The sequence below is a fragment of the Tupaia chinensis genome, unplaced genomic scaffold, assembly GCF_000334495.1.
Source record: "Tupaia chinensis unplaced genomic scaffold, TupChi_1.0 Scaffold000362_1, whole genome shotgun sequence".
Lineage (NCBI taxonomy): Eukaryota > Metazoa > Chordata > Mammalia > Scandentia > Tupaiidae > Tupaia > Tupaia belangeri.
The window spans coordinates 4,044,659-4,062,572 of record NW_006159859.1 but is presented as its reverse complement, the minus strand read 5'-3'; the positions used below and the strand labels follow the sequence as shown (position 1 = coordinate 4,062,572).

The 17,914-nt window shown below is 43.3% G+C and overlaps 1 protein-coding gene across 1 annotated transcript in view; it reads left to right on the top strand.

Annotated features, from left to right (window-relative positions):
- Positions 1–17,914, top strand: part of TRPC3 (transient receptor potential cation channel subfamily C member 3) — a 66,744-nt gene that overhangs the window by 37,562 nt on the left and 11,268 nt on the right. Inside the window, exons 5-9 of the mRNA XM_006172408.3 lie at positions 2,399–2,615; positions 3,885–4,118; positions 7,765–8,029; positions 12,795–12,990; positions 14,477–14,686. Coding sequence (XP_006172470.2) covers positions 2,399–2,615; positions 3,885–4,118; positions 7,765–8,029; positions 12,795–12,990; positions 14,477–14,686 — 1,122 coding nt within the window. The remainder of the gene's footprint in view (positions 1–2,398; positions 2,616–3,884; positions 4,119–7,764; positions 8,030–12,794; positions 12,991–14,476; positions 14,687–17,914) is intronic.

Below are 17,914 nucleotides of genomic sequence, written 5' to 3'. Positions count from 1 at the left end.
AGTAAAATGGGCATACAATTAAAAAAATCATATCCCACCCGAATAATTCCTCTTCCTAGAGAAAATGAATGAGAAAGTTTGGATTTGCAAGTGTTTGTCTTTTAGGGCAACTTCATCAGTTAAGACATTGTATCAGGTTCACAGTCGGCATCTTTCGGTCTACTCTTCATTTGTAAAAGTGCAACTGACAGTGCAGTGAGACCTGCCCAGGAGAGAAGGGAAATGTGGGAACTGGACCATTTCCTGAATGCGCCTTTAAGGCAGACGTATACTGCCTACCCAACAGTGAAAACGCAGCCCAGCAAATCCTTTCTACGTAGCTCACACTTGCAAGATAAGCAAGTTGCTTTTATTTATTTATTTATTTTAGCTTTTTGCCATAGGGTGTGTGTGCTCGAGACAGAACAGGAAGGTGAGAAATCATCCCTCCTCAGGGGGAATGGTCACACTGCAATCCCTTCTCTTCCATTCTTCTCTCAGGATTTGGGGCATACATGCATATGTGTTCTGTGTCTTTTTCAAGCCACTGGGTCTGAGACTCAAATCATGGAGTTGGCCGTTTGGGATCCAGTGCCTTAACCACCACGTTGCTTGCTAACCCTTTTTTAAAATTTGCCAGAGGATGCATTCCTCACTGAAGAGAGAAGGGGGGAGGGGGAGCCCCACCCCCTCAAGTCCTATGGGGTATGGCTATGCTATGGTCCTTTCTCCTCCATTTCTCTCTCCTGTTGGAATTTTGGGCATGCATGCACACACTCCCAGCATGTTTCTTAAGACTCTGGGTCTAACACCTGAACAGTTGGCCATGTAGGATCCAGCTGCCTTAACCCCCAGGTCACATGGCTGACCGCAGTTTGAGTCCTGGACCTGGCAGCTTGCTTTCTCAGTTTCTCTCACTCACTCTGTCCTTCTCTGGTCAAATTAATATAAAGTTAAATAAAATAATTCTTTAAAAAAAAAAAAGATCAGCCTTCAGGAGAAATAAACTGGCAACTCCCAGGAAATGTCTCTGTGCTGTGGCTAAGCTACCCCAGATGTGCCCCCTCTACAGCTGTGGAAGAGCAGACTGAAGTGCAAACGTGTTGTTGATTATTGTTCTGTCTCTCATATGGAAAATGCCACGTTTGTCTGCATACACTCATGTCCAGTCCCAGAATCACATGACATTCTTTGGTCATTTGTTGATATCAAGTTAAAGTTCTGGACGTACAAAAACATTTGTTTAAAGTTCATCTTTTAAATGGGAACCTCGGTACTTTTTCAGGTCACAGACTGAGCTGAAAAACAGCGTCTGAATGTGTAGAATAGAGGACGTATTTGATAAATCTACCAAATGTACCTAATCCTTGGACTGTGAAAGCCCTTGGGACAGGAGGAATTGTTTTTCATTTGTACTAGGACATGGGACTTTTAAGGACATGGTTTCACGGGGGATTTTTAAGGAGTCACCTTAAAATAATTATAAACTGAACTTTCGAAGTGCTTGTATGTGGTTTTCAAAACCCAGAGATGACTTTTAATTAAGTTAACCTACTTAGGGGTTTTAATTATAGTGTATTGCCCTCTCCTTAGTCTGGTAGTAACAGATAAACTCTTTACCTTGATTCTAATACTTTCGACTTTTTTTAATATCATATAAGATACAACTTGACTTTGGACTATTTAGCAATTAGAATTTAAATTTGCTAATGTAGTGATAGTAGTACCTTTTTCAATCTGCAAGGGGCTTTTAATGTGTGATATGGCTCTACAAACTCATAACATCTCACTCTCTTAGCAGTAATTACTTAGGACAGGTTTGAGGTTTCTTTTCCTGGACTGTGAAAACCTTGATGTGGCCTAGTCTTTCATGTAGAAAAGACAGCAAAAGTCAGTACATGTCCTCTGGTTACTGGAAGTGCATCTGTGAGTGTGGTATATCTGAGGACAAACTGAATATTGATAAACAATGAGTTTTGAGGACTTGTTAAATTACTTTTAGAAGAAGTACCCCTTAAAAGGAACAGTTGTCACTATGGGTAGCTCTTCAGAAGCAAAAGCAGAATGTTTAGGATTCTCATTTCATGTACTTTTTAAAAAAGATTTTCCCCCCATAATATGTGTGCACTTACTGGAGAGAGACACACAGAGACAGAGAGAGAGGAAGTGAGAAATCATCCCCCAAGGGGCATGTCCATGCCACAGTCCCTTCTCCTCCATTCTCGTCTTGAAATTGTGGGCATGCATGCACACACATGCGCCTGGCCTGATTTTCAAGCTGCCAGGCCCAGGACTTGAAATGCGGTTGGCCGTGTGGGAGTCCAGCGTCTTAACTATCATACCACCTGCTGGCCCTGGAAGCCAGATTTTCTAAAGCAGAATTTTTCTCATGCTTTGGTTTGTCATATCAATATCACAGCTGGGGAGAATCCTGCGAAGCCCTTTCATGAAGTTCGTGGTGCACGCTACTTCCTTCATCATCTTCCTGGGCCTGCTTGTGTTCAATGCCTTGGACAGGTTCAAAGGCATCACCACGCTGCCGAACATCACTGTCATCGACTACCCCAAGCAGATCTTCAGGGTAAAAACTACCCAGTTCACATGGACCGAAATGCTCATCATGGTCTGGGTTCTTGGTAAGCTTTTTGGTACCTTAATTTCTACTAAAAAATTATATAAATGATCATCCTTTCCTTTGAAAAATGTCATTGTACTTTTTTGAATAGCAACCTCACCATGGTAAGATAAGTTAAATAGCCAGTGTTGAATACTTTGGTAGCTAGATAATGCTAAAAGGTAAAGATATCGTTTAATGATAAATAGAATTTCTTAGGAGTAGCAGGAGCCTGATTGCAGACATATCATGTTTCAGAAATCCAACTCAAAAAAAAAAAAAAAACGAAAAACAAATAAATAAATCCAACTTCACTTAATGAACAAAATGGAAATTTTTAAATACGACTCCTTGTGGTGATCAATTATTCAACTGAAACACTTGTGGAATAACCCAGTGGCCATTAGCTAATGACTAAGGAACTTTTATATTGCCTTTTTTTCTTTTTAATGACAAAGTGTGGGTGCATAAACAAGAGACAGAGAGAAAGAGAGGGGGCACCCTTCCCATGGTCATACTGCAATCTCTTTTTCTCCATTTCTCAATCCTGTTGGGATTTGGGGCATGCATGAGCATGCACTGGGCATATTTTTTTAAGCCCTATTTTTTTTTTTTTGAGAGGTTTCGCTATAGGGCGTGTGCACTCGCCAGACAGACAGAGAGAGACATAGAGACAAAAAGGGAGAAATCACCCCCCCAGGGGGGATGGTCACACCGTAATCCCTTCTCCTCCATTCTCCTCTCGGGATCTTGGGCACACACGCACACGCGCCTGGCGTGAGTTTAAGCCACCAGGTCTGGGACGCGAACCTCCGTCGACTACGTGGGAGTCCAGCGACATAGCCATTACGCTAACTGCTGGTTCCCTTTAAGCCCTTTTTAAGCCACCAGAGGGAGATCTGAGCCATGGTTGGCCATGAAGGATCTGGTTTTCTGTGCACAGCACTTAACCACTGTACTGCAGGGCCAGCCTAGAACAGAATTCCACCTGACTTATTTTCTTCCCTCCTTTCTACCCCACCCCATGAATAGTGATATTTCTGATGCCACAGGTAGAATGTGTTTCTCCAAACTCTGACTTGGCAGGCGAAGCATCCCTTTAATGGAAGCATCTTTCCCGTTGAACTCTGCCCAGGGCCTTGGTAACCATGCAGGCAGTTGCCGCATTGGGACGCTGCGTGCTGGCTCTACATCCAGGGCCTTTGTTAGCTGTGTCCTGAAGGGGGCGCCATAGCGGCTGTGCAGTCCGAGCTATACAATCACGTCTTGCCTGCCATGTTTGTTGCGACAGGAATGATGTGGTCCGAGTGTAAGGAGCTCTGGCTGGAAGGACCTAGGGAGTACATTTTGCAGTTATGGAATGTGCTCGACTTCGGGATGCTCTCCATCTTCATTGCCGCTTTCACGGCCAGATTCCTCGCTTTCCTCCAGGCCACGAAAGCACAACAGTACGTGGACAGTTACGTCCAGGAGAGCGACCTCAGCGAAGTTACGCTCCCGCCAGAGATCCAGTATTTCACGTACGGTACGTGGGTAGCTGTGGGCTCCGGGACCGGGATGGGAACCACATTTTGGAGGAAAGGCCAGTATGAGGAGAGGCGTATGGAATGTGTACGGGCAGTGGAGCTTTGGAGCTCTGCAAAGCTGGATTCACATCAAGGCTATGACTCCCTTGCTGTGTGACCTCGTTCAACATAAATTGCTTCTCTGTGCCTCCGCTCTTACGTCTATGAAAGGAAGCTGTTGCAAGGTGGGAAAGATCATCTTTAAGCCTAGTAATAGAAGTACTCCAGGAAAAGGAGACGGTCTTAATCTAGGGGGGGAGTAGCTTGATAAACTGCTTGATATCAGTGGTGGGTCCCTGAGAATAAGGGATGATGAGATTAACTGCTCTGTAAGTGAAGTGAGAGCAAAAATGCTCCAGAGGCAGGAAGTAGACACTAACCCAGTGTGAGAATGTGAGCTCTGGGGAACCAGCAGTTAGCGTAATGGCTATGTCGCTGGACTCCCACGTAGTCGACCGCGGTTCGTGTCCCGGACCCGGTGGCTTAAAACTCACACCGGGCGCGTGTGCGTGTGTGCCCAAGATCCCGAGAGGAGAATGGAGGAGAAGGGATTGTGGCGTGACCATCCCCCCTGGGGGGTGATTTCTCGCTTTCTGTCTCTATGTCTCTCTGTCTGTCTGGCGAGCGCACGCGCCCTACAGTGAAAATCTCTCAAAAAAAAAAAAAAAAAAGAATGTGAGCTCTGGAAAACTGGTAAAAATGTGGGGGAAGATGTGCTTTTTCACGTGACGTGGAATGGGGTTCACACCTGCTTCTCTGTCACATGAGGTGTGGGGAGACCTCAGTACCTTCCTGCCCAGCACAAAGCAATGTTAGTAACATCAGCCTCCCTTCTCTGGAGGCTAAATTGAGCTGCAATTAGCAAATTTCCATCTAGTTGTAAAAAAATTAAAGCTGGAAAAGACTTTAGAAATGATCTAACCTTCTGTTTTACAGGTAAGGAGACTACTGAACAGAGTGGGAATGTGTTCAGGGTGTGAAAAATAAATCTTTATCAGTGTAATTAGGGCATATGTAGTGGTGAGTACAAGCTGTGTGTTAATTAGCATTATCGAAGAAGGTTGGGCTCCAGTTCAAAACAGGAATGTAAATTCCAGACTATGAAATCTGAACACTATTAGCTGTTATTTTCAATAAGAAAAGAGCTTTAGATACCTACCAGGGAGACCCATGCCAATGAGCAAATGATCACCATTTATAATGAAAGAATGAACTTAGATCATATTTTTGTGTGATATACATTGTGACTATTTTGATAACTTGTTTAAATTTATTCATTTATTTATAAATGTATTCATATTATTTATTTAACAACTATTACCTGGAGGGGATTTGTAATTTCAGCCTTCCCTACTTCCTATAATGTATAATTTTCTTTTCTTTTTTTTTTTTTTTTTTTTGAGGGTTTTTCGCTCTGGGGCACGTGCGCCCCTTTTTTTTTTGGAGAGGTTTTCGCTCTAGGGCACGTGCGCTCACCAGACAGAGAGAGACATAGAGACAGAAAGTGAGAAATCACCACCCCCAGAGGGGGATGGTCACACCACAATCCCTTCTCCTCCATTCTCCTCTCGGGATCTTGGGCACACACGCACAAGCGCCTGATGTGAGTTTAAGCCACCGGGTCCGGGACGCGAACCGCGGTCAACTATGTGGGAGTCCAGCAACATAGCCATTACGCTAACTGCTGGTTCCCTATATAATAGTTTTGATCAAGTTTTTAATCTTTTTTTTTTTTTAAAGAGAGATTTTTATTATAGGGCACTTGTGCTTCCTGGAGAGAGAGAGGCAGAGACAGAAAGCCAGAAGTCATCCCTCAGGGGGGATGGTCATGCCCCAATCCCTTCTCTTCCATTCTCCTCTCAGGATTTTGTGTTTTAAGCCACCAGGTCCGGGACTCAAACTGCAGTCTATTACATGGGAGTCCAGTGATGTAACCATTACGCCATCTCCTGCTCCCATGTTTTTAGTCTTTTAATGCTCTGGATTCTACATCTCTAAATGGAATAATAACTTTAAATCCACCCACCATTTGACAGAGGTGTCTGACACCTAGTAAACATCCCCAAATCATTCCTTTTTATTATTATTGCAAATGGCTACAATGTATGCCTCTTTAGGGGGACTGACCCAGTTCCCACTAAGGTAACAAGTTAACCACAGAGTGTTTCACTGACCTACAAAGGAAATGGGTTTGTTGTGCACTTCACCAGTGATTTTGAAATGGTTGTGAGGGGTTCTCATATGCAATATTGTTTCCTTCATTCATGGTAGAACAGATAGCCCAGCCAGAGAGAGGCTTACCCTTTCTTCCTTCAGCTCTCCATCCGAGCTGAATCTGATCTCTGCTGTATCCACTTCTCCCTCCTTTCTTCTCCCAGGCTGCTGCTGAGACCAGGATTCAAACCCCATTTAACCATGTGGGATCCGGCTTTCTCTGCATGGTGCCCCATCACAGCACTACAGGACTCGCTCAGAATCCTTATCCAATATTTTGCACTTTGGTGGCATTTGGCATTTTTCAGGAACCAGTTATATTGCTCAGAGGTCACATCGTGGCACCTTTGTGATTCAGTGACATTCCCGGTCCTCGCCATGTGACATTTTACTTGCGTAAAATGTTAGATGAGCTGATTTCTCATAAGATATGAAAAAGGAGTTTCTCTCCAGCTGTGCCTGCGGGATGATAAAACAACAGGTCAATAATCTGATAACCGACAGGACAAATCGTTCCAGTGAGCTGTTTTGTCGTCCTGGTCCGGTTCACATTAAGTGTTTTAACCTTTTCTTTGTCGTTTGTATTTTGTTCTGTTTCTGCTCAATGTGAAGTCAACTTAGTATCTTTTTTTTTTTTTTTTTAATCATTTTGCCTACAAGGCATCCATGGATATCCAATTCTTAAAACACTCATCAGTTCCTTCTTTTTTTTAGATTCATTTACTTGGGACCAGCAGATGGAGTAATGGTTAAATTGCTGGACTCCCATGTAGTCGACTGCGATTTGAATCCCGGACCCAGCAGCTTAAAACTCATGCCAGGTGCATGAGTGTGCATGCCTAAAATCCCACCAGGAGAAAGGATTTCAGCATAGCCATTGCCCTTGGGGGGGAGGGGGGTGATGTCTCACTTTCTGTCTCCCTGTCTCTCCAGTGAGTGCACACACTCTATAGCAAAAATCTCTCTCTCTCTCAAAAAAACAGAGACTTATTTATTTAAATTTATTTATCATTCTTCTTCTTCTTTAGTTTGGTTTAGGGCACGTGTGCTAATGAGAGAGAGAGAGAAATTGAGAAAGCAAGCCTCCAGGTCTGGGCTCAAACCATGGTCAACCATGTGGGCGTCTAACGCCTTAACCACCACACCACCTGTTGACTACTAGCTTAGTAGATTTATAATAGTGTTTCCTTCATTTAAAATAATGGAGACTTTCTGTTTCTGGTTTAACATGAAAATACTGCTTGAACAAGTAGTTCAATTTATAGTAGTTCCAACTGAGAGAACCACCTACCTATAAGATAGATCCTAGTTAAGGTGTTACTTTGCATAGTTAGTAATGAATCAAAACACTCTCTTCATTTGATTTTAATCTCTTTCTTTCTTTTTTTCTAGCTAGAGATAAATGGCTCCCTTCCGACCCTCAGATCATATCCGAAGGTCTTTACGCCATAGCTGTCGTGCTCAGCTTCTCACGAATCGCATACATCCTCCCGGCAAACGAGAGCTTCGGCCCCTTGCAGATCTCTCTTGGAAGGACTGTGAAGGACATTTTCAAGTTCATGGTCCTTTTTATTATGGTGTTTCTTGCCTTTATGATTGGCATGTTCATACTGTATTCTTACTACCTTGGGGCTAAAGTTAATGCTGCTTTTACCACGTAAGTAAAACATCTTATTAGAAAGGTGTAACAAAGAAACAAGTCTAAAAGAAGCAAGGGGAACTTTTCCATGGTTATAATAAAGCTATTTTAAGAGCAGAGGGGAATGAAAAGAGTAGTTAAGAGTAGGTAGGGCTAGACCAACAGATAGTGTAATGATGACGTCCCTGGATTCCCACATAGTCAATCACAGTTTGAGTCCTGGACCCGGCAGCCTAAAACTCAAGTCAGGTACATGTGTGTGAGTGCCCAAAATCCTGAGAGGAGAATGGAGGAGAAGGGACTGTGGCATGGCCATCCCCTGAGGGTGTGTGTGTGTGTGTGTGTGTGTGTGTGCGTGTGATTTCTCACTTTTTGTCTCCCTGCTTCTCTCTCTCTTGCAAGCATACACACTCTATAGCTACATCCTCGCTACAAAAAAAAAAAAAGTGGTGTAGTTAGGGCTTGTGGGACCAGCAGATAATATAGTGGTTACATCGCTGGACTTCCTTGTCATTGACTGCAGTTCAAGTCCTGGACCTGGTGGCTTAAAACTCATGCTGGGGACCAGCGGATAATTACATAATAATTTTGTTGCTGGACTCCCATGTAGTCAATTGTGGACCCAGTGGCTTCAAACTCATGTCAGGGGTGTGGGCCCCTGTGCCCCAGTCAGGTGTGTGTGCACCTGTGCCCAAAATCCCAAGAGGCGAATAGAGGAGAAGGGATTGCTGTGTGGCCATCCCCCCTGGGGATGATTTCTCACTTTCTGTCTCCCTGCTTCTCTCTCTCTTTCTCTCTCTCTCTCTCTCTGGCAAGCACACACACACTATAGCTAAATCCTCTCTACAAAAACAAAAACAAAACAAAATAGTAGTTAGAGCTTGTGGGACCAGTAGATGATGTAGTGGTTACGTTGCTGGATCCCATGTCACTGACTGCAGTTCAAATCCTGAACCTGGTGGCTTAAAACTCATACCAGGGACCAGTGGATGATGTAATGGTTATGTTGTTGAACTCCCATGTAGTCTATTGTGGTTCAAATCCCGGACCCAGTGGCTTCAAACTCAATTCAGGTGTGTGTACACATGTGCCCAAACTCCCAAGAGGAGAATGGAGGAGAAGGGATTGCTATGTGGCCATCGCCCCCGGGGGGTGATTTCTTGCTTTCTGTCTCTCTGTCTCTCCGGCAAGTTCATATTCCCTATGGCAAAAATCTCTCTTCAACAAAAGAAGAGTAGTTGGGGCTTGTATGTGATTACATTACCTTCTCATTTCTTTGTGTTTAGGGAGCATTTGACACAGAATGGACCAGAATTTGGAAAAATCCTAGACAAAACTAGCTATTGTAAGAGGATGGGATTTACATATTTCTAATACTGGACATCTCTTACATTATGCATAACATTAAATTTAGTTTTATCACTTTGGAGCCAGTACTACTCTTTAAAAAGAAGCACCAGCTTTTATTTTAATGTAATTATTAATCAGTACAGGGAGTTGAGGAAGAGGAAATTATAACTAAATGTTTTACAGTGCACTCTAAAGGTAATACCGCTTCCTTCCTTTGTCTCACTGGTTTCGGCATGGGAGACGCACCTCCTCCATGAAGTCTTCCTTGATTAAGCTTGCTTTGTCACTGTCCCTTTATGGTCTCTTAGCATGGCAACATGCAGATCCTTGCTCAGCTATTAGAGTTTGGTTGTCGGAGAGTGGAGCCCTCACTCTGTATGGTAGCACTTCTGGGTGGGGAGAGCATAAATCCTCCCTCCGGTGCCCACAAATAGAAACAATTGCACATTCAACGCATCCCCCGGAGACTAAAGTAGACTTCTAGGGGACATGGCGACGCAATGCAGTGGAAAGAACAGGCCGGGCAGGGGGGCAGGCCTAGACTTGAATGCGGTCTCTGCTGGTTCTAGCTCTGGCCTTTGGTTAAGTTACTGAATATTTCTCAGTGTCAGTTCCCTTCTTAAAAGAAGCACAATAAGGTTTCATTTGTTTGTTTGCTTTGTTTTGTTTTTTAGTTTTTGCTATAGAATGTATGCATTCTTCAGAGAGGAACAGAGAGAGGAAAGAAAAGACCCCCAGGAGGGATGGCCATGCCACAGTCCCTTCTCCTCCATTCTTCTCTGAGGATTTTGGACACACACGCACATGTGCCCAGTGTGATCTTCAAGTCTCCGAGTGCAGGACTTGAACCACAGTCAGCCGTGTGGGAGTCCGGCAAGGTTTAGGTTAGGTACTGTGCGGACTGCGTAAGGTGAGATGTCAAGCCCCTCCCACAGCAGAGAGCAGAGCTGCCTGTGTCCTCTCCTGGACTACCCTCCTCCCACACTGATACGCAGTATGGACCGGAAGAGAAAGTAGGTGCACAGTAAGGTTTGCAAAGGAGCTAGAACAAGGAGCAGTAGAAGTTTACGACGTGGTTAAATAAATAGCAAGAACAAAGAGCTGTAGTTTTTCTTAGTCTCCCATCAGCATCTGTTTTGTAACATCACACAGCCCAGTGTTTCTACAGAGTGACTTTATAGGAATCCAGATCTTTCTGCTATAGGGTGAATGCACTTGCTGGAGAGACAGAGAGAGAGAGAGAGAGAAATCATCCCATGCGGGGGCTGGCCACGCCACAATTCCTTCTCCTCCATTCTCCTCTTGGGATTTTGGGCATGTGTGCAAACGCACCTGGTGTGTTTCAGGCCTCCCGGTCTGGGACTCAAACCACGGTTGGTTATGTTGGAGTCTAACACCTTAACCATTACCCCCACCTACTGACCCCAGGAATACAGACCTTTCTAGTTGACCCACTGTCCCCAGGATCTAAAACACAGTAGGTGCTCCGTGAGTACTTGTTGAATGAATGAGCTAGCACTTAAACCTACAGATCTATAGAATTCATTGTTGTTTAGCATCTGTTTTAACAAATCAAAAATTAAAGTACTGTTTCCATTCATCTTTTGAACCTTTCTCATAATGGAATTCTACATATGTAAGTGTTTAAAGATCATTTATTCGGTTCACAGATCGGTGGTTACAATGTGGCAATATGACAAAACCAGCAAACCATGTCATTAAAGGGACAAAGTAGGTCATTAGTCTGGCAAGGACCTAAGTGCCAACCACTGTGATGGGAAGATCAGGAGGCAGATTCTATAAATTAAGGGACATGAATGAGAATCTTTCATTCTGCTGCCTCCTGTTCATTTCCAGTTAAGTATTATTTCCAGGTAGGTAATCTATTCTCATGATAAAAAATTCAATTAGAGAGGTGTCGGCAGTGAAATCTGTCCTCCTCCCCTTTCTCAGTCTCCAGTCTCTTAATTCCCTTTAGTTCCCAGAGGCAGTGGTTTCTCTTGCATACTTTGAGACATATTTTTTTTGAAAAATCAAGAATTTAAGTATTTGTACACTTCTTCATTTTATTCAAATGATAGAAATTTCACAGTTGCCATATCTTGCTTTTTACTTAATGACGTAGTTCAGATATCATTGTATATACACACAACCGTAGAGCTGCCCCATTTTTTCCCCCAGTGACTGCATCGCATTCATTTTGCTGTATGTATGTACCAGAATGATTTAGCACATCCCCAGCTGACGGATGTATACGTTGTTTCCATTCTTTCCTACCATAAAGGATGGAGTTGCAGGGCAGGAAGTATGTTTGTATATATATTTTTTGAAGTGGATAAATAATTTTAATCTCAGCTGTGTTCTACTCTAGAAACCCCGATTTAATTTTCTAAGCCATTTACAAAGTCAAAACCCAAACTTCCATTCTTCTAGAAGGAAGAAATGAGTGTTGTACATCACTTCACTTAATGATACTGTCGGCAAAGCTAAGCATTGGCACCAGTTTTTTTTCTTTTTTCTTTCTTTTTTTTTTTTTAAAGGTTTTTATCATAGGATGTATACGCTCACCATCGCGAGAGACAGAAAGACAGAAAGAGAGGAAAAGTGAGAAATCACTCCCCCAGAGGGGGTGGCCATGCAACAACCCCTTCTCCTTTCTCTTCTTGGGATTTTGCACATCTGGTGTGATTTTTCAAGCCACCAAGTCCTGGACTCAAACCATGATCAGTCATGTGGAAATCCAACGCCTTAACCGCCAAGCCACCTGCTGGCCTGAGGATATGGTTTTTACAGTTTTTCAGAACTTGGCTTATTGACTTAAGTGTATTCATTTTCTAAGCCAGAAAACTAGTAACTTGATTCCAAAATGGAATTCTCCTTATTAGTAAAGAGAAGGAAGTGTGAATATGCTCCTTAAGGAACAGAAGCTGAAAACATTTCTTGATGATAATAGAGGTAATGATGCCTTTTAAAGAATGTTTTGTTTTATATTTGCTATAGGATGTGTGTGTTCACCAGGGAGAGACAAAGACAGAGAGTGAGAGAAAGTGGGAAAGACCTCCCACAGAGGAATGGCCCCACCACAATCCCGTCTCTGTTTTTCTCTTGGGATTTTGCTCATGCATACACACGTGCCCAGTGTGATTTTCAAACCACCAACTTTGGGGCTTGAACCTTGGTTGGCCATGTGGGAGTCCAGCACCTTAACCACTATGCCACCTGCTGGCCACAGGATTGACACCATTTAACCACCAGTTTTTGAAAAGCTAAGGGAATAATTTTCATAAAATATGATAACAGTAATTCTACTCTTGCGGTATATGATAATGGCATTTTACATCTGTGCAGTAGTCAGATCCTAGTTTGTTTTCATTTAGACTTTTTACACTGAAAATTATTAGCTTACTTACTTTATGCCTTTTTCTTCCAACAGTGTAGAAGAAAGCTTCAAGACTCTGTTTTGGTCAATATTTGGGTTGTCTGAAGTGACTTCCGTTGTGCTCAAATATGATCATAAGTTCATAGAGAATATTGGATACGTCCTTTATGGGATATACAACGTCACAATGGTGGTTGTTCTACTCAACATGCTAATTGCTATGATTAATAGCTCATATCAAGAAATCGAGGTAAACCTGTTTTCTACCCCTGATGTCCATCCTTGTCACCCCATTCTAGAAGGGCTCTACATCTGCTGTCCTGATGGTAGAACTTCACGTGATAAAGAAGGTTAAATCCAAGCAGGGCCTCGGCCTTTCCCCCATGTTTTCCCCACTTCTAGGTAGTCGCATGCTTTCTAGGGTCTTCAAAGAGCTCAGTTGGGCTCATCAATTTACTTCTACTCTGCCTTCTCTCAGGGTGTGAGGAATTTTTAAGTTAATGCCTAAGACTACTGGCCATCGGAAAATCATTCTCCCGTAGAGTAGTCAGTCAACCATTCTTCCTGGGAGAAGAATTACTGGATATCTGACTAACATTCATAATTTTTTTTTCAGAAATCACTTTACTTTGGTTTGAATCGGGCTCGTTTTGGTCCCTTTTGCTACCACTACATGCTTTCTCATGACCTCCAGTTTAGTGTTCAATATCTTTTTATTGCTCTAGAAAGTCAAAATGTAGTGTTCTCAAAGCAGAAGTTAGGTTCTCAAGAAATGAAAACTGTGGTCCCTGAATACCTGCCTGGGTGTGGCAATGACAGCTGGGGCTGTGTGAATGGACTGACCCATCTTCTACCTCTGGTCCACCTCCTCAACTCAGGGTGGTTCTGTCTGTCATTATGGGGCAGCACCATGGATAGAAAGAGATAAAAGACCAGTCTAGTTTACTAAGGGACTGAGGAGACAATTGAGGACATGTGGTGTCATAAACACCAAAAAGTAATTCATCTGAGTGTCATTTTCCCCTTTGCCCTTGGAGTATAATCTCTTGTAATAATCTGTCTTGGATGGGCCAAGGAGAGGAAGGAGGTTGAGTAGAGAGTGGAAAATCATTATTGAAGATGCAAAATTGGTAGGGTGGGAGGTGGAGGATATTAATCCCTTTATCCTTTCTTGACTGAATTTTTCTTGTTTTTGTTTTCTGCTTTGTTTTTAGATGAGGGGCATAGGAAATTCTGGTTAAAATCAGTGGGTACAGGAGCCAGCAGGTGGCATAGTGGTTAAGACACTAGACTCCCAGGTAGTTGACCATGGTTCGAGTCCTGAACCCGGCAGCTTTGTACTTATGCTGGGCATGTGTGTGTACATGTCCAAAATCCCAAGAGAGGAACGGAGAAGAAGGGATTGTGGCATGGTCATCCCCTCTGTGGAGGAAGATGGGGGGTGTGGGGGGAAGGTGATTTCTTACTTTCTGTTTCTATGTGTCTCTCTGGTAAGCTCACATGCCCTATAGCAAAAAAATAAATAAATAAATAAATGAAAATTTAAAGATAAAAAAATGGGTACAGAGAGAGGCATATAGAAGAGAAAAAAATGAGAATCATAAAAGTGCTACTCAGAATGTCATGTAGCCCTTTAGAGGTGATATGCAGATCCATTTGTCACTTAGATTCGTGATCATTGGCAATGTTACTAGAATATTTCATCTTAAAAATTACTTTTCTATTTTTTGACACAGGATGACAGTGACGTAGAATGGAAGTTTGCCCGTTCGAAACTGTGGTTATCCTATTTTGACGATGGAAAAACGTTGCCTCCACCCTTCAGTCTAGTTCCTAGTCCAAAATCATTTGTTTATTTCATCATGCGGATCATTAACTTTTCCAAATGCAGGAGGAGGAGGCTACAGAAGGACACCGAGATGGGGATAGGTAACTCCAAGTCCAGGGTAGGTATTAGAGACTTACCAAGACCTTCAGCCAATGTTTTGTCTCTTTTCTCCTTGTCTTTTGATGTTTGTTGAATAATTTTTATGTGTGAACTTAGAAGATGTTGAAAATACCTCTTTATACCCACAGTTTTTCATCAGCAAATACTTGACTCTTCATGTTTCAAGCACTCATTTAGTCATTTAGTTCTGATAAAAATCAGAACCTCATGTGAACTACCAGGTTAGAAACAAACAAGAAGATCTTTTCAACTTTTTTAATGTAAGCAGAAAGTTATTATTAGAAAACTTTTTTTTTTTTTCTAGCAGTGTGCTTCTCAACTGCTTTTCTGAAGTTAAATTAGATGTATGGGTGGTTCACTGCCACCATATTCTTGGTTTGCAGAAACCCTTCATTGACTCAAATAATCTTTTTCCCATTGGTAGATAGATAGATAAATAGGTAGATATAGATTTGAATAGATTGGGCCAAGGAGCACCCTCAAATTAACCATATATACCCCTTTTAAAAAAATAAGCAAGAATGGTTTGCCATTGAGTTCTCCCTCTTGAGTCATAGTTGAGTTTTAACAAAGAAGATAAGTTCCATGATGGTATTTTATTATGAGCTTAATTTTCAGAGCTGAAATTGGTGTCGGAGACAGAGGAGAGGGATAAACCTCAAACAACAGGGAATGAGGCAGATAGAGGGGAGCAATTTTGTGGGGTTAAAATAGAATTTTTGCCTAAAATATTGACAGTGATCCTTAGCTGTCATATCCCCAGAAACTCACAAGATACTGGTGTTTTTCCCAAAGCAGAGACCTTCCTGGGCAGAAGGAGGTTTTGTTTGTTTGTTTGTTTTCAGTTGAAGCTGGGGAAGAGACCAGAGTAGTACAATTTAATTTCTCATTGTTTTAAAGTAAGGTGCATTTGTAAGATTTATAATACACTTCAATCTTTTTCTTTTGGTTTTGGTTTGTTTTAAGGTTTTTGTCATAGAGTGCATGTGCTCGCCAGAGAGAGACAGAGAGACAATGAGAGGGAAAGTGAGAAATCACCTCCAGAGTGGGGAATGGCCACACTGCAATCCCTTTTCCTCCATTCTCCTGGGATTTTGGGCATACATGCACACATGCCTGGCATGATTTTCAAGCCACCAGGTCTTGGGCTTGAATCATGATCAGTCATGTGGGACTCCAGCACCTTAACCACCACACCACCTGCTGGCCCCAGCGCCTAGAATCTTATTCTTATTGTTGTTTGACCTGAATCCGGGCTCTTACTTAGGTCACAAGGTAAACTTGATGGTGATATCCCTGATGTAAAATACCTCATGTGCACACAGTGAGAAGCAGTGTAATGTGAAGAGGAGAGCTTCGATGTCAGATCTGGACTTGAATTCTGGCACTTAGGCGACTGGCAAGGGACATGGCTAAATCACCTCACCACTCTGAGCTTTACTTGTATCCCCCAAAAGCAAACCCTTCATGGGGTTCTTGGGAGGATCCTGTGAGAGATACTTAGTTCCAGCCTCAATACCAGTGCCTCCCTCGGTCACAGTTCACAAATGGTTGCTGTGCATTTGAACCTCGTGCAATGCTTTGAGGCAGATATCATTATTCCCGCTTGTCAATAAGATCACTGAAGCCATTCAAGAAACTCACGTAGGCCAGGCCTCAGGAGCCAGCCAGTGCAGTCAGTGTGGAATCCGTTTTCTAGCATCCAGTTATAGCTCTCTCTGCTGCACCTGGCTGCCTCTTAATGCTGAGCATCTGGATTCAGGGGTGGTTACTGCCCACTCCTTCCCCCCACCAAGCTGTACCCTCAGCTCCGGGATGGAATAGCTGGTCTTCAGAGGGGAGAGGCTCTAATCGGCCCCCTGGGCTGTGCCTGCTGCTCCTGAACTCCACTTTGGTTTTTTTTTTTTTTTTTTGGAGAGTTTTTCACTGTAGGGTGCGTGCGCTCGCCAGACAGACAGAGAGAGACATAGAGACAGAAAGCGAGAAATCACCCCTCAGGGGGGATGGTCACGCCGCAATCCCTTCTCCTCCATTCTCCTCTCGGGATCTTGGGCACGCACGCACATGCGCCCGGCGTGAGTTTTAAGCCACCGGGTCCGGGACACGAACCGCGGTCGACTACGTGGGAGTCCAGCGACATAGCCATTACGCTAACTGCTGGTTCCCAACTCCACTTTGTTTTTAAGGAGCTCTGTTCTTCTAGGAATATGGCCACTGACACTTTTTGATTTAAAAAAGTAAGTCTCTCAAATATGGGAGCTCACAGCAAGGGATGTAGCTAAATTCCTTCTCCACTCTGAGCCTCACCTGTCCCACCGGAAAGCAAAAACCTTATGGGGTTATCGGGAGGATTGTGAGATGTGCTAAGTCCCAGCCTCAACAAATACCAGTGCCTGTCCTCACTCAGTTTCCAGCTCCCAGGTCCCACACTTCACAGAACACACCTTGAGAATCTGTGGGCCCAGATTCTACTGGCTTCACTCTCCATGTGACACAATGTAGGAGAAATACTGACAATCCAGATCCTGTGGCCACCTAGGCCCCTCTGAGGAAACCCGGGATGTGAGGGCAGCATCCCATGTAGGTGGTCCATTTGCGGGGTCCTGCCCTGCTGTGGTGCACCGTCCACAGGGGAGAACAGCTTTTCTCAGAGAGGGCACTGGAAATTGAAACAGTTAAGCAGGATTTTAGAACCTGTGCTCCTCGGCTTCTTATTCTTCCTGGTTAAAAAGTGCCATTTTATTTTTTAAATTGCACACAGAGCCCTTTTCATCTCTGTACTCTCATTTATCCTGAACTTAGTAAAAATTGGGGGAATGATGCTTTCCTGTTTTTCTTTTATAGAAACTGAAGTGTTATCTGCTAACCCAGAGCGCTAGCCTCAGTCAGCTGATACTGACCTCTAGTGGCAAGTAGGGGCATTAATTCTGTTGGCCATAGTTTTCTCCTGCACAAATTCTAAGAGAACCAAGTTAGGAGGGCCCTTGCTGTTGGGGCCACGTTTTTTTAACTCCATAGCATCCCACCCTTCCTGAGTTATAATGAGGAGGAACTGGATGGTCAGGCAGAAACATCTTTTTGGCTAGGGCGCCCTGTCTTTGAGTCACACCTCACAGGTGGCAGCTCACCCTCAAATAAGAGGCAGACTTTGCTCTTGTGCCAAGAGAAGATGGTACCTATAGGCTCCTCTTGCTGTCTGTTTCTAGCCAATTAAAACCTAAACCTT